Source organism: Vulpes vulpes, chromosome 12, assembly GCF_048418805.1.
Source record: "Vulpes vulpes isolate BD-2025 chromosome 12, VulVul3, whole genome shotgun sequence".
NCBI classification, from domain to species: domain Eukaryota; kingdom Metazoa; phylum Chordata; class Mammalia; order Carnivora; family Canidae; genus Vulpes; species Vulpes vulpes.
Genome location: NC_132791.1, coordinates 48,593,801 through 48,608,926, shown reverse-complemented (window position 1 = coordinate 48,608,926; position 15,126 = coordinate 48,593,801). Strand labels below are relative to the sequence as shown.

Below are 15,126 nucleotides of genomic sequence, written 5' to 3'. Positions count from 1 at the left end.
GTCAGCCGGGTCCTGAGCTGAGATCGAAAACCACGTTTTTAGAAAGGTTTCCAACCTTCCTTTCTTGACTTTATGATGAACAAATACAGTCAGTGTTAGTGTAGAGCTAACCGGCTCTGTGCTTCATGCCAAGGTCTCTGGGCTGGGGTCTTAGCCCTTAGCCTCACCTGCTAAGCCCATGCAACCCTTATGGCCCTGACTTCTTAAGAAATCTATAATTGAGGCTCTTACATATTTAACATCTAATACAAGGCCACTCTAGAAAGGCACACTGTTCTTTGATGAGGATTTGGTAACAGTGAATCCATTCAAGGTACAAACACTGGAGCCATACTGCCCAGATTAAATCCCAACACTGTCATCATTAGCTGTGTGATCTTAAAAAGTTACTTAATCCCTGTTTCTCAATTTATCTGTAAAATGTGCACAATAAGTACCTGTGTCACAGAATTATTGTGAAAATTAGCTTATACATATAAAATGAGTTCGTAAAAAGTCTTGCATATAGTAAGCACCTGAAAAATGTTTACTATTATTATTCCTGAAAATAACATGAATCAAATTACATGGCACCTATGCAATGGAAGGATATTACAAGATATTATATAGGAAAATGGTGCCTTTTGGGCAAATACTATTTTTTTCATAAAGCAGATAAACTAAGCCCTAGTTTTCATCTTGCAACTCAGAATTTCCACTTAATTTTTTTAAATTTTTATTTATTTATGATAGTCACAGAGAGAGAGAGAGACAGGCAGAGACACAGGCAGAGGGAGAAGCAGGCTCCATGCACCGGGAGCCCGACGTGGGATTCGATCCCCCGTCTCCAGGATCGTGCCCTGGGCCAAAGGCAGGCGCTAAACCGCTGCGCCACCCAGGGATCCCGAATTTCCACTTAATTAAGATTACTGAAATGTGAACCTGTGTAGCAGTCTCTTCCCAGGAGAGGGAGGGGCTTGGTTCTACTTTTCTGAAGAAAATGATCAGGAAAAGACCCACTAGGTTAGGCAATGAATCAGGGAACCCCCTCCTCATACTTGGAGGTGGAAGTGCTTCATTTTTCTCAGGGTGCCTGTTTGGCAGTGGTAAGTATGTGGTAGTGGGATGGAGGAGCAGAATATTCTCCAAATCCACTTAATATGGAAACAGCTTTTCTCTCCTTGCCCCTCAGCCCTTCTGAGCTCTGAGCTCAAAGGCTCCAGGAGAAGGCCAGGTAGCTTCGCTCCAGAAGCTGCCTTAAAGAGTACAGCAGTGCCCTCTGCTGGGTGGCGCACGCACGACAGTTCAGGAGAACTGCACTGGCGAATCTTAAAAACACCAGTCCAGCCACTGCCCTGCTTTCCTCCCACTCACCTAAAAAAGGTCTCCGTGGGACACCTAACTGCCTCAGTGGCTGAGTGTCTGCCTTTGGCTCAGGTCCTGATCCCGGGGTCCCGGGACCAAGTCCCGCATTGGGCTCCCTGCATGGAGCCTGCTTCTCCCTCTGCTTGTCTCTGCCTCTCTCTCTCTCTCTCTCTGTGTCTCTCGTGAATAAATAAATAAAATCTTAAACAAAAACAACAACAAAAAGTCTTCCTGCTCCAGAACCTGGGAAGAGGTCAGTTTTGTCTCATCTCAGCCAAGCTTCAGAGCCTCTCCTTTTCTAGTTCTGGGCTATCATTGCTACTAGGTTAATGCAGGACAGTGACAATACTTAGTAAATTCCACTGCCACCCTGGGCTATAGGGCTGTATCTCACTACGAAGCCTACTTGCCTTCAAGAACTCTAAGAATGGAAAGCCTGCAATAGTGCTGAAGAATGCAGTTTAGGTGGTCTTCCTTAGGGCGACTGGATGGCTCAATCAGTTAAGCATTTGCTTTGGCTCAGGTCATGATCCCAAGGTTTTGGGATTGAACCCTGAGTCAGGTTCCCTCCTCAGTGAGGATCTTGCTTCTCCCTCTCCCTCTGCCTGCCTCTCTGCCTACTTGTGTTCTCTCTCAAGTAAATAAATAAAATATTTTAAAAAATAAAAGTAAAAGGTCTTCCTTAAGTGCCCTTGCTTGCTACTTTTGTATCCTTTTATTTTTATCTTCAGACAGCACAGATCTCTATTTCCAACTATCCCAAGTCTTAAACTTATCTCTGTGAAATGTGAAATGAAGTCAAGGAAAGAGTTGGGAAATGGAAAAAGTCAAAATTCCATTGAGGCTGGAGATAAGGAATCTTTTCAAGCCCAACTCAGACCTATAACCTGCCTTAGAGATGCCAATCACCTTGGTTTTCTGAGCCTAGTTATCAGGCTGCTGAGTGTGAGGCACACTTTCAGGTAACTCATACCATAGAAAGGAAAGCTGGGATATTGCTAAAGAATGCAATTGAAACGGTTTTCCTTAAGGGGCACCTGGGTGGTTTAATTGGTGGAATGAGTCCTGCCTCCAGCTCTGCACTGGGCAGGGCGATTCTCTTTCTCTCTTCCTCTGCCCCTCTTGCACCCCTCTCCCCACCCTACCCCCTACCCTCACTTTAAAAAAAAAAGTTTTCCTTAATTCCACAGCAGTGGTTCTCAAGCCTCAGCATACATCAGAATCACTTGAAAATTTTTAAAACCCAGAATTCTGAGCCCTCAGAGGTTTTGATTTAGTAGATCTGCTGTGAGGCCTGAAAATTTACATTTGAAAGAAGTTTAGATGATGCCCAGGGTCCAGGGCCCAAACTTTGAGAACCATTGGTCTAGAGAAAAGCATTTTGGTTCCAGCTATAAATCGAGATGGTTATACCTTTGCTTGAAGGAGTCTAACTTGGTGATCTCTTCCTTGTAAAGATCTTCTAGGAGCGGAGTGGGCTCACACAATCAAATCTCTCCTTTTGCAGTGTTTATTTTCCCATTTAAGAAAAAGGGAGAGAAGGAAACAAAGAAGGCAAGAAAGAAGATGGGCAACTCTCTTATATAGGCAAAAGCCCAGGAAAAGAGCTGGCTGGCCTGCTAGAAGAGAAGTCTAATTAGGAAGAGAATGTAACTAGTTCCTGAAGCAACACAAATCTCCATATAACTCAAGGCTACTCTCAGACTCCGTCACCAGCCAGCAGCTCTGCTAAAACCAACCCCCAGGCCTGGAATTTCATTAGCTTGGCAACTTGTTGGTTTGCAGACAATCTTGGGTTTAGCCACATACAACATGGCCTCTTTCTGCTCAGGGTTTCTACAGCGTCTTTTGGTGACTCCTAAGCAGCCAACCACTGACCCATTATATCATGGGCTCACATCCTTCACCAGTAAGGCAATCTGCTCCTGCAGCTGCCGCTCCCCTTCCCATGCTTTGCTCTGGCTTCGACATCTCAGCAGCTCAGCTTTATGGTCTTGGTGATGCATAGGGCAGTAGCTCCGTGGTTCGCACAGCTCCTGAAAGGTAGGGGACAAAGTAAAGGATGCTCTAGTATCCAGAATTCTGCCACTATGTATAATAGAGATGCTATTTGGTGGTGGCTAAGAAGGAGCAGTAATTTCTTCTCAGAGGGCTTTGCAAGCCCTGGAAGTTGCATGCTTAAGTTGGCTCCCCTGAGTCTGAGCTCTCCTATTGCCCCATGTGTCCCATCCTTTACCGTATATTCTGGAAAGAAGTCTCTGTAGCCCCCTTTGAGGATATATAGTTCTGGGTAGTACAATGCAGGATACTGGTTCAGAGCCCTGTCCTCTTCTCTCAGAGAGCGGCACCTTTAGAGAAAACCCAGATGTGGGTGGGGTGGAAAGAAGCAAGGTCAGGATTCCATGGGCCATTCGCTGGGGAGGGGAAGGAAGAATAGACTATGGGTAACCCAACAGACCTCCAGATCTCACTGTTTTTGCAAAACAAGATTCAAGTAGTCATTCTTTCTCCTCCTCATTCCCAATCATTTTTCCTTTTCTGCACCAAACTTTTAAGTTGTAGAAACCTTTTCTTCCACCTCCCTATCCTTTAAACTACAATGCAAAGAATGCATTCATTCATTCCAGTCTCTGTCTGAACTGGTCTGGGTAGGTTCCCTGGTTGTAAGTCCCAATTCAAGATCCATTTCTAACCCCTGCCCTACCCCATTTAGACACTTACATTCGGGGACCCCTCTCTGAGGAGAATTCACAGTGGAACACGATGATTATTCTTTTCTGGGTGTCCAGAGGAACAATGGGCTTCTTCAGAAAGAAGGTATACAGTTCTTCCTGACTGTATAAGTTTAAGGCTCCCTGCAGAAGAATTTCAGTAATTTCTTCTTAAGGGCCTGCGGATAGTTTCAACACTTAGAAATAACTAGGATACCATCTTGGGATATTTGGGACAGGAAGTCTAGACTGTAAGCACTTTCAGGGTATAGATCTAATTAAGTCTCTGTGTCCATCCTCAAAGACTAGCATAGAGCTTGGCATGTAGTAGGTATTCAAATGTTTGTAGAACTGACCACTCCCCCACCCCCTCACCCCCAATGTGTAGGAATCATTGTGAGGAAAGTTTATGAGTGTCTACAAAGTGCTTCTCAGTCCTTGGATTAATATTTTCTTTCCAAGCAGGAGCCCCTGGCTCCAATAGAATAATGGGAGGTTGGTCTAGGAGGGAAAGGAAAAGTAAATTGCTCAAGGTATACAAAATTAGAACAGGAATGAGGACGTGTAGCTCTCATGTGCTCTAAATGTAGAACCTCTTCCCTGGTTCTGGAGTTCATAGGATCTTTGTCCATAGACCCTTCTCATTAAAGAGCTACCTCCAACTCCTCCCCACCAATGGCCTCAATGTAACCTAACCTGGATGTGTCCTCCCAGGTACTCGTATGGATAGCGGCAATCGATGATATAAAACTTCTCAATCAGATCCTGGAACTTCCCTGTCAGTAAGGCAGCCACCTGTATAGAAATGATGATCGAATACTTTGTTCCTCATCACTCTGGGAGACAAGAGTCAATCACACAGTTCCTGATTTGCATTCCCTTTAGTCACCCAGGATTCCACTCTATGCCCAGTCTCCAAAAGCCCCCTATATTTGAAATGGGGCAATAGTTCATCTCTACCCCTCAGTCAGGAGGATAAAATATAAAATGGTCTTTTGGAGCACCAAAATAGCTGGTATTGCCAAGATACCAGAGAAAACCATATTCAAGGCATTGCAATCAGCCTCTCAGGACACCCAAGGACTTCTGCAGTGGTACAGGTAGCAGGTAGCAATTCTGACTTTGCAAGAAGAAATGGGAAATGGGTTCCCCATGCTCCATCGTAAAGGAAGAAAGCAAGTTCTTCAGAAAAGGATATGGAAGGAAAGGGTTGATATCCTTAAGCTACTTGTAGGAGTGTAACTTGGTTCAACCTTCCAGAAGCTAACTTTGTAAATGCAAATGTAATTAACTTTGACTCAGCAATTTCTTTCCCAACATCTTTAGCAAACAGAAACGTATGCAAAGATATGGCACAACAATATTCATCTCAGCCATCATTTTAGGTTATCAAATAGTTAATAGTTAATATCAAATATTAACTATTAAATATTAGTTAGCTTAAGTTATCAAATAATTTTAAAAAGTTACAAATAACTTCAATATTCAAAAATAGCAGTTTGGTTAAATTATACATGTCAATAAAATAGAATATTATATAGTCATTAGAATGATAATATAGTTTTATTTTAACAATGTAGAAAGATGTTTACAGGGACGCCTGGATGGCCTAGCAGTTAAGTTCTGCTTTAGGCTCAGGGCATGATCCTGGAGTTCAGGGATTGAGTCCCACATCGGGCTCCCTGCATGGAGCCTGCTTCTCCCTCTGCCTGTGTCTCTGCCTGTCTCTCTCTCTCTCTCTCTCTCTCTCTGTGTCTCTCATTAATAAATAAATAAAAAACCTTTAAAAAATCTAAAAAAAAAAAATGTTTACAATGACTCACTAATAAGGGGACTTTACATGTTACTATACTATTTTTATCAAATATATTCCAGAATAAAATCTGGAAGGCCATAAGGAAAATATTGCTAGTAGTTATCTCTAGCAATGAGATTATGGGTAGGGCAACCAAATAAATATTGCACAAACTAGGACACTTTTGAGAGTGAGAGAATACTATTAATAATTACCATGCACTAAAAGGTGTCAATGGGACTAAACCAGGATATAAGGTTGCCAAAAGTTGAGTGATTTTGACTTTTTTACTTCTCTCTCTTCTTTCCTTGCTTTCTTTCCTTTGTAACAATTATCTATCATTTGTTGAATTAAAAACAAAGGCAAAAGAATGGGATAAATGGGAGTTCTTCAATACAGCTTCAGATGAATGAGGAACCTAATGTAAGTGAACACAGTGAAATACAATGGAAGTGGGGATTTTAGGGACAGAACAGACCAGATGGTAGCTTATGTAACCAGTTACCATCTCCAGAAATCTGCTTACTGTTTCTGGGTTGATGTACTTCAGATCTTGGTGTCTCCCTGACACGGTTGGCAACACACATACCTAGAAATACCAAAAAACTGAAATAATAGCAAGTTTTCTATACCCCAGTTTGAGATCAAAGACCCATATATTGTCCTTCATTTGTGGGATTTCACATGTGAAATCCTGATTTCACATGAGCCGCCTGGGTGGCTCAGTCAGTTGAGCTTCCGACTCTTGATTTCAGCTCAAGTAATGATCTCAGGGTCGTTACATACAGAGAACTCTGAGAAAGGCTCCACGCTGGGAGTGGAACCTGCTTAAGATTCTTTCTCTTTCCCTCTCCCTCTCCACTACCCACCCCCAAAGATAAATAAATTAAAATTAAAAAAACAAAAAAACAGATGCCTTCAAAAGAACCAATGGGGAAAAAAAAATCATTGACATGAAAAGATGTTCCTGATACATTAAATGATGGGGGAAACAGTATAACAAAATAGTATAACAAAATCATTTTTTTGTGAGAAAATAAAAAAATTTATTTGGGTATGTGCATGTGTGTTTGTGAAAATACATAGGAAAAGTCTGGAGGTATTTTATATATACCAAGATGTTAAAAACAATAATCTTTTTATAAGATTTGAGGGCAGCCCAGGTGGCTCAGGGATTTAGCAACGCCTTCAACCCATGGCGTGATCCTAGAGACCCAGGATCGAGTCCTACGTCGGGCTCCCTGCATGGAGCCTGCTTCTCCCTCTGCCTGTGTCTCTGTCTCTCTCTGTGTCTCTCATAAATAAATAAATAAAATCTTTAAAGTATATATATTTTTATAAGATTTGAGGTATATTTCATTTTCTACTCTTTCTGTAATGACCAGATATTATTTACATAATTTTAAAAGATATTTTTAAAAAGAAAAAAGTAAAAAAAAAGTAAAAAGCCTCATACTTTCCCACTGCTCTGGATTTTCCCAGAATGAATAGAAATACTTTTTCACTGGAGAGGCTTAGGATCTAAATCTTCCACCATAGCATCTTCAGTTTATCAAATAGTACTTGGTGAGGATGCATATTATACCTACCATCCTCTTTAAGCAAAGAAAAAAAGACTAAGATCCAAAATGACTCAATGGAATATAAGATGAATGTAACCAAACTCACCTTGGAGAAATCACCAATCAGAGATCCCTGGTAAGAATCTTCCTCCAGCATCTGAATGATATTAATGTCACAGAGAGAAACTGTCTTCTTTAGACCTAAGCCCTGAGAATGACAAGATTTCCCCCAACCCCATTTCTCATGTTAGAGGTTTAAAAACCAAGAGACAGAAGGAGTGGAGATTTATTAAAAATATGCATACCCTTTGGGAAAAAAAATATGCACACACATTGATCAAATATTTCCATTTGTTTTCCTAGGGAAATATAAATATGCACAAAGATCTGGCTGTAAAAATGGATATGCCAGCAAGTTTATAATAGAGAAAGATTACTAATAAATAACAGGTTCTTGGTTAAACAAATCATATTTAATACATTATATGCTATACACATATGCAAAAAAAGTTATGCTGTAGATTGACAAGAAAATAAGTTCATGATATCTTTAAGAAAGTGAGAAAATGAGTGCTTTGTGACCCTACTTTAATAAAAGAAAAAAATCTACATCAAAGAGACTAGAGGAATATATTTACCAAGTGTTGAAAATAATTAACTCTGGCCTATGGGATTGCAAGCATTTCACAAGAGCTTCTTTTGTTTATGTGCATTTCTATACTACCATACACTGATTTTATTATATAGTATCTAGGGTATTTTTTAAGGAGGGATAGGGAATAATGGCTAAATTTTTCAGAAGTTACCTCCCACCAAACCAGTGTGTTCCATGATGCTGTTTCTGTCAGAATACAGGTAAAACAGCATTAAAAAATTTACATTTCTCTGTGTCCTCTCAGATCTCATAAAAGAAGTTTGGGAAGACAGTACGCCAACATCATTTCCAGAAATATAAGAGATATTTAATGTTAAATATTTTATATAGGGGTGCAGATGTAGAAAAGAAAAGACATAAAGAACAAAGAGATATAAATTAATGAGAAAGAAGATAAGACATTGTAAAGCAATCCTCATACCAAAAAAGCACAGAACACAACAAGGTAGAGGATTAAGTTGATTCTCATCTTTTTTTTTTTTATTTAAAGATTAAAAAAATTTTTTTAATTTACTTATTCATGAGAGACACACAGAGAGAGGCAGAGACACAGGAAAGGGAGAAGCAGGCTCCATGTAGGGAGTCTGATGCAGGACTCGATTCCAGGACCCTGGGACCACACCCTGAGCCAAAGGCAGATGCTCAACGGCTGAGCCACCCAGGTGTCCCAAACAGATTCTCATCTTAAAAGAGCCTACCTTCCCAAGCTCTTTGTGGCTAGAACAAGACTCCTTTTTTTCTTTATGTGATATTGGGCTGTCCTTGAATTTTACGGTCCGCTTCAGTCTTGGCCTGTTCAAATTCTCTGGCAACGAAGGGGAGCGATACAAGGAGCTTCTATTCAGAGATGCCTGTATGGGAATATCAACCCCATATGTTCTTACTCCTCTAAGTGTGTCTTCAGGCCTGCAGCATGAACATTTCCTGCAAACTTGTTAGAAATGAAGAATCCTAGATGTTGAGCCTCACCCCAGACCTACTGAATTAAAATCTGCATTTTAGCAAGCTGCCCTGGAGATTTCTAGCAACACTCAACTTTGATAGGCAAAACCTTAGGTAAGGAACCACTCTTCCCTACCTCATTAACATCTTTCTCCTCAGGGTGTGTGATGTTCCATCTCCCCAAGATGTATTAACTCTAGCCAAATCAAATTCACCACCTGACCATCTTATATGTACCACTTCTTATAGGAGAAAGCAAATGCAAGCTCAGTTCCTCCAGTCAAGTGAAAACCAAACAAACCAACCTAATTCCACAGTCTCTCTATGGGATCCTAAGACTCTGACAATCAAGATTTAAGAACCCCAACAAAATGGAAGATGACAAACCAAAAGGGTCAGCCTAGGTGAAAAAAATACTAGGCAGCAAGAGTATGTGTCAGTTTCTTGGGGTAGTGGTTTCTTTGAGGGAGAGAGGAAAAAATAACTCAGCTGTCTTATAAAGCAGGTTGTTAATAGGAAAAAAAAATAGCAAAATAAGCATCATGCAAGGGAAAAGGGAACATTAGAATCTGGCATCAGGATGGCCATTATAGGATTGATATTATGAAGCCCATCAGGAAAAAAATGGATTAAATACCATAAAGAACTGGCCTTGGAAGTTACTAACTCAGACTAATGTTCAAGAAGGTGGACCACTATCTCCTTGAAAGCCATGATTTGAGTGTTATAACCAGAGGCAGGGGGATATATTAAATGACCTCTGATAATAACTTTCAAGTAATCAAGATTCTTTTTTTTTTTTTAATTTTTAAAAAATAATCTCTACGTCCAAAGTAGGTCTCAAACTCATGATCCTAAGATCAAGAGTCCCATGTTCTATTGACTGAGGCAGTGAGGGATCCCTCAACTAATCCAAAATTCTTATCCTTGTTCCCAGATACCTTCTACCTCTGGCCTACACGAAAACCAAGAGTCCCTACTTTATACACTCATCTCACTAACTAATGTGTATTGATTTAGAAGGGGGCTAGATAATAAGAGAGCCATAACTAGAAAACAAATTGATGGTCAATGGTTTCTGGGAGACTAAAATAAAAACATCAATATTTTATTTTATAATAACTTTATCTATTGCAGCATTTGTAACATCCATGGTCCCATCTAAGGGAAACTCCATGGTTCCTAATACCAGCTGAAGGTACAGTTCACATTTTACATTCCAATATTTTATATCTACCTCTTCCCTTGGATCTCTGCCAGTCAACTCCCTATGTCCCCACAACCCTACTCAGAGCCACTGACCAGCCAGTGCTAGTTTGACACATCCATCTAATGGCCTAGAACATGTAATAATCTGGGCCAATTAGGTTTCCTCTCCTGGGAATCTAACTTAGAAAATGGCAAAATAACTAGGCAGCAACAGATGCCAAAGCTTAAAAGGAAGATGCCAAAAGATACAGTCAAGGCTGTGAGGCCAATGATGACTACATCCATCCATCCATCCTTCCTTCCTTCCTTCCTTCCTTCCTTCCTTCCTTCCTTCCTTCCTCCTTTCCTTTTCCTTTCCTTCCTTTCCTGCTTCTCCCTCTGCCTATGTCTCTGCCTCTCTCTCTTTCTCTCTCTGTGTCTCTCATGAATAAATAAATAAAACCTAAAAAAAAAAAAAAAAAAAAAAAGCAAATGTCATTATAACATGTTCCTGGGACAATTTTTACCTCCCAGGTATATTCAGCAAAAGACATTACAATACTGCTAAAAATACCATCTCAGAAGGAAGTCAAGCAAATCTCAGCTTAAATCCTGACTCTGCCAATGGCTAACTTTGTGACCTTGGGTAACAGCCTTTATCCTATGGTCTGATGTTCCTCCTCAAAGGGATCATACTAAAGAAAAAACAAAAGAGAGAGAAGAAAGAAAATAAAAGAGCATTATGCTTCTATTTCAGGACTGACATGAAAATGAAATGTGATAATGGATGTAAACAGCTTAGCACACAATGCCCAGTACAAGTAGCCAATAAACTGGACCTAATATTATTACTTGCCTCTCGTTTTTTTCTTTCCCACTCTAGTCTCTCAAGATACTCCACATTCATACAGTGTTCTAAAAACTGAAAACCCTTCAGAGGGACTCCATAACTTCTTAAATAATCGCACCAAGCTTCTCCTGCACTCCATATCAGTTTCTCAACAAACAGGGACCAAAAAAAAAAAAAAAAAGAAAAACAAAATTTTGCAACCCTCCTCTATTACTCTACCATCAAGAATTCAAACTTGGCATGTCCTTAATTAACTAAAATCTCCCCTAGTTCTCAAAAGTTCCCAAACCAGATGCTTCTTCCTCCTCAGCAACTTTCAACCATATTACTGTTCTTATTTTACTGAGTCTACCCAGTGAGACATTTGGCTCTTTATCCAGGCTTTGATTCATCATCATCTACGTCTCTGTTACTTTCACCATCACCTATGCTAAGTCAACCCCTTTTTCATCTGCCATTAGCAACCTCCTACCATAACTTAATCATCCCGGGAGTTCCAGTCTCCAATCTTGCTTCTAGGCAATAGCACACTATGCCATGCAGTCTATTACATAAAACCTTACAAATATCATTTCATTAGCCTTTTAATAATTCCCTTCTGTTGTTTCCAGAAGTTGATTATAACTTTCTCCAAACTCTTCAAGACCATCACCTAACACTCTCGCCTGAATCATCAGATTACTGCAACTTTCACTTTGCTAAGGACATCAAGGCCATTGAGCATTCCTTCTCTTTTTTTTTCAATTTTTAAAAAAGATTTTATTTATTTATTCATGAGAGACACAGAAAGAGAGAGAAAGAGAGAGAGAGACAGAGAGGCAGAGACACAGGAAGAGGGAGAAGCAGGCTCCATGCAGGGAGCCTGATGTAGGACTCAATCCTGAGTCTCCAGGATCAGGCCCTGGGCTGAAGGTGGCGCTAAACCACTGAGCCACCCGGGCTGCCTGAGCATCCCTTCTCTACCAGTCTTTATAACTCCACACATTTTGGTCCTTATCCTATGATAATTAAGCACTTATACCACATTATAATAATCCAGCATTAGTGATTGGCAAGTATTGTTCTAAATGCTTTATGTACAATTAACTCATTTCATCATCACAACAACCCTATGAAATAGTTATCAAAATCTTTTCTTTTATGTAGATTAAGAAACTGAAGCATAGGGAAATCATATGACTTTACCCATACTGTTAGAGAGCCAAGTTATGGAACCCAGGGAGCCTGGACCCAGGGTCTGTTACTTTCTAGACCAATATGCTCCATTGACTCCCATGCTCTTGACATTTCCCTATAATCCCACATAATCTCAAAGTCACCTTTCAACAGGGGCTAGGAATGGTGATCACACAGGATTAGCTTTAGCTATTATGTTTTAGTTTTTTTCAAGGAGAATATATTTCCTACTAATGCCTCTAACTCAAATGTCCAAAACAGAATGCATCTGATTCCCTTTGAATCCATCCTTCTTTTTCAAATTCATTGCAATGTCAGGACCACTCTAGTTACTCAAGGTAAAGTTAAAAGCAGCACCCTACTAAACATCTAGGTCCTTTTTCATGCCACTATGACATTCTATTATTGTGGGTATTGTTTTGCTTCTGTTGTCTATCTTCTAAACTATAAAAAATATAAATATAAGCTCTGTGAAAGTTAGGAATCTTGACCATCTTTTTTTTTAAATCACTCTTTTTTTATTTTTTTAAGGTTTTATTTATTTATTCATGAGAGACACACAGAGAGAGGTAGAGACACAGGCAGAGGGAGAAGCAGGCTCCATGTAGGAAGTCCAATGCGGGACTCGATCCTGCGCCCCCGGCCAAAGGCAGGCACTAAACCACGGAGCCACCCAGGGATCCCAAATCTTGACCATCTTAATCATGACTCTGTCTTCAGTTCTAATATAGCACCTGGCGCATATCAGTCTCATAATAATAAATATTTATCGAGGGTTTTATAGTTTACATTTGTTTTTATTAACAATAATAAAATGTATGAAATATTATAAACTGAATTTAATACCTAATCATATTCACAGAAATCCTACTGAGGAAGTATATCTCATTATTATGCTCTCTATTTTACAAGTGAGAAACTGAGCCTTAGACTGGTTAAGTATCTTTCTCATGTTCATAACACTAAATAAGAGAATGATCTGGACTACAATCCAAGGACTTAACCATAGCACATTTGCCTGTCTAATCAATAAACTTAAAAAACACACTCCTATACATATTTATTTTGAAGGAATGAAGTTGATTTGGAAACGCTAAATCTTTCAGAATCTCTTTGACATATCAGTACATGGTCAATAAGCCACAGGCTTCAGGTATGCCTCCCAGGAACACAGGGAGGATATATTGTAAAACACCTGAAAAATCATGCTAGGTATGTTCCAATAGTAATGACTATTATTCTGGAAGCATCACTTACAACAAATTACATTGATGGTGATGTACTCAAATTACTAACTGGAAACTTCTCAGCAGTAATATGGTTAACACATAAATCCTACCATTCAGGTAGCCCTTAGAGTACAGAGACCATGTCCTCTTGATCTCTGCAGACCTACCACTTAGTACAGTGGCTAAAACCCAATAGACACACAAGATTGTTTATCCAAGATTGTAGGAATATGGAAATGCAGATATCAGACAGTACTTTACCTTGCCCTCTTCTTGATCTTCCAGAGAAAACGTCATCAATTCATCAAAAATCTCCACTGCCTGATCTTCTAGTTCTGGATTTTTATCCAATTTTGGAAGTGTAGTAATGGGACTGCCAGGATATTTTATTTCACTTTCCAAAACGTTTCCATGGTCCTGTCAATCATATGGACAATATTAAAAGTTATTCAGGATCCTTACCTTATATAATCCACAAAAACTAACTCAAAATGAATCAAAGACCTAAATATAAGAGCTAAAACTATAAAATTCTTAGAATGGTGGGCAAAGTTCATAACATTGGGATTTGGCAGTGATTTCATGAATATGACACAAAAGCATCAGCAACAGAAGAAAAAATGGACAAATTAGACATTGAAATTAAAAACTTCTACGCAGGGACACCTGGGTGGCTCAGCGGTTGGGTGTTTGCCTTTGGCTCAGGGCATGATCTGGGAGTCCCGGGATCAACTCCCACATCAGGCTTCCTGCATAGAGCCTGCTTCTCCCTCTGCCTGTCTCTCTCTCTCTCTCTCTCTCTCTCTCGAATAAAAAAAACAGAAAACAAAACAAAACAAAAACTTCTGTGCATCAAAAAATACCAAGAAAGTAAAAAGGCAATGCCCAAATGGGAGAAAATATTGGCAAATTATATGTCTGATAAGGGATGATTAATATCTAGAATATATTTAAAAACTCATACAGCAGGGATCCCTGGGTGGCGCAGCGGATTAGCGCCTGCCTTTGGCCCAGGGCGCGATCCTGGAGACCCGGGATCGAATCCCACGTCGGGCTCCTGGTGCATGGAGCCTGCTTCTCCCTCTGCCTGTGTCTCTGCCTCTCTCTCTCTCTCTCTCTCTGTGTGTGACTATCATAAATAAATTAAAAAAAAAAAAAAAACTCATACAGCATAATATATATATATAAAAAAAAAGATTTAAAAATGGTGCAGCTGCTATGGATAACAGTAGAGTGTTTTCCCCTCAAATTAAATATAGAATTGTTATATGATCCACTAATTCCATTTCTGGGTATATACTCCAAAGAATTGAAAGCAAGGATTTGAACAGATATCTGTATACCAATATTCATTATTCACAATGAAAAAGTTTGAAACAACCCAAATGTCCACTAACAAATTAAGGGATAAAAAGAATGTGGTATATACAGACCATGGGCTATTATTCAGCCATAAAAAGGAATGAAATTCTGAAACATGCTACAACAAAAATGAATCTTAAAGACATTATACTAAGTGAGATAATCCAGAGACAAAAGGACATATAATTTATGACTCCACATCATGAAGTACCTAGACTAGTAAAATTCATAGACAGAAAACAGACTAGAGGTCACCAGAGGTGGAAGGCAGGGAGAAATGGGGGAGTTATTTTTTAATGAGTAGAGACTTTC

General features: G+C 39.7%; 1 protein-coding gene across 5 annotated transcripts in view; it reads right to left on the bottom strand.

Moving 5' to 3' along the window:
• Positions 1 to 2,833: 2,833 nt before the first annotated feature.
• Positions 2,834 to 15,126, bottom strand: part of CDC25C (cell division cycle 25C) — a 26,891-nt gene continuing 14,598 nt past the window's right edge. For all 5 annotated transcript variants that reach the window (XM_072728474.1, XM_026001298.2, XM_072728473.1 and 2 more), the window contains 8 exons: positions 13,714 to 13,869; positions 8,766 to 8,918; positions 7,519 to 7,620; positions 6,377 to 6,439; positions 4,752 to 4,850; positions 4,066 to 4,199; positions 3,581 to 3,692; positions 2,834 to 3,380 (listed from right to left, as the gene is read on the bottom strand). In XM_072728474.1, coding sequence (XP_072584575.1) covers positions 3,231 to 3,380; positions 3,581 to 3,692; positions 4,066 to 4,199; positions 4,752 to 4,850; positions 6,377 to 6,439; positions 7,519 to 7,620; positions 8,766 to 8,918; positions 13,714 to 13,869 — 969 coding nt within the window. In that variant the 3' untranslated portion in view covers positions 2,834 to 3,230. The remainder of the gene's footprint in view (positions 3,381 to 3,580; positions 3,693 to 4,065; positions 4,200 to 4,751; positions 4,851 to 6,376; positions 6,440 to 7,518; positions 7,621 to 8,765; positions 8,919 to 13,713; positions 13,870 to 15,126) is intronic.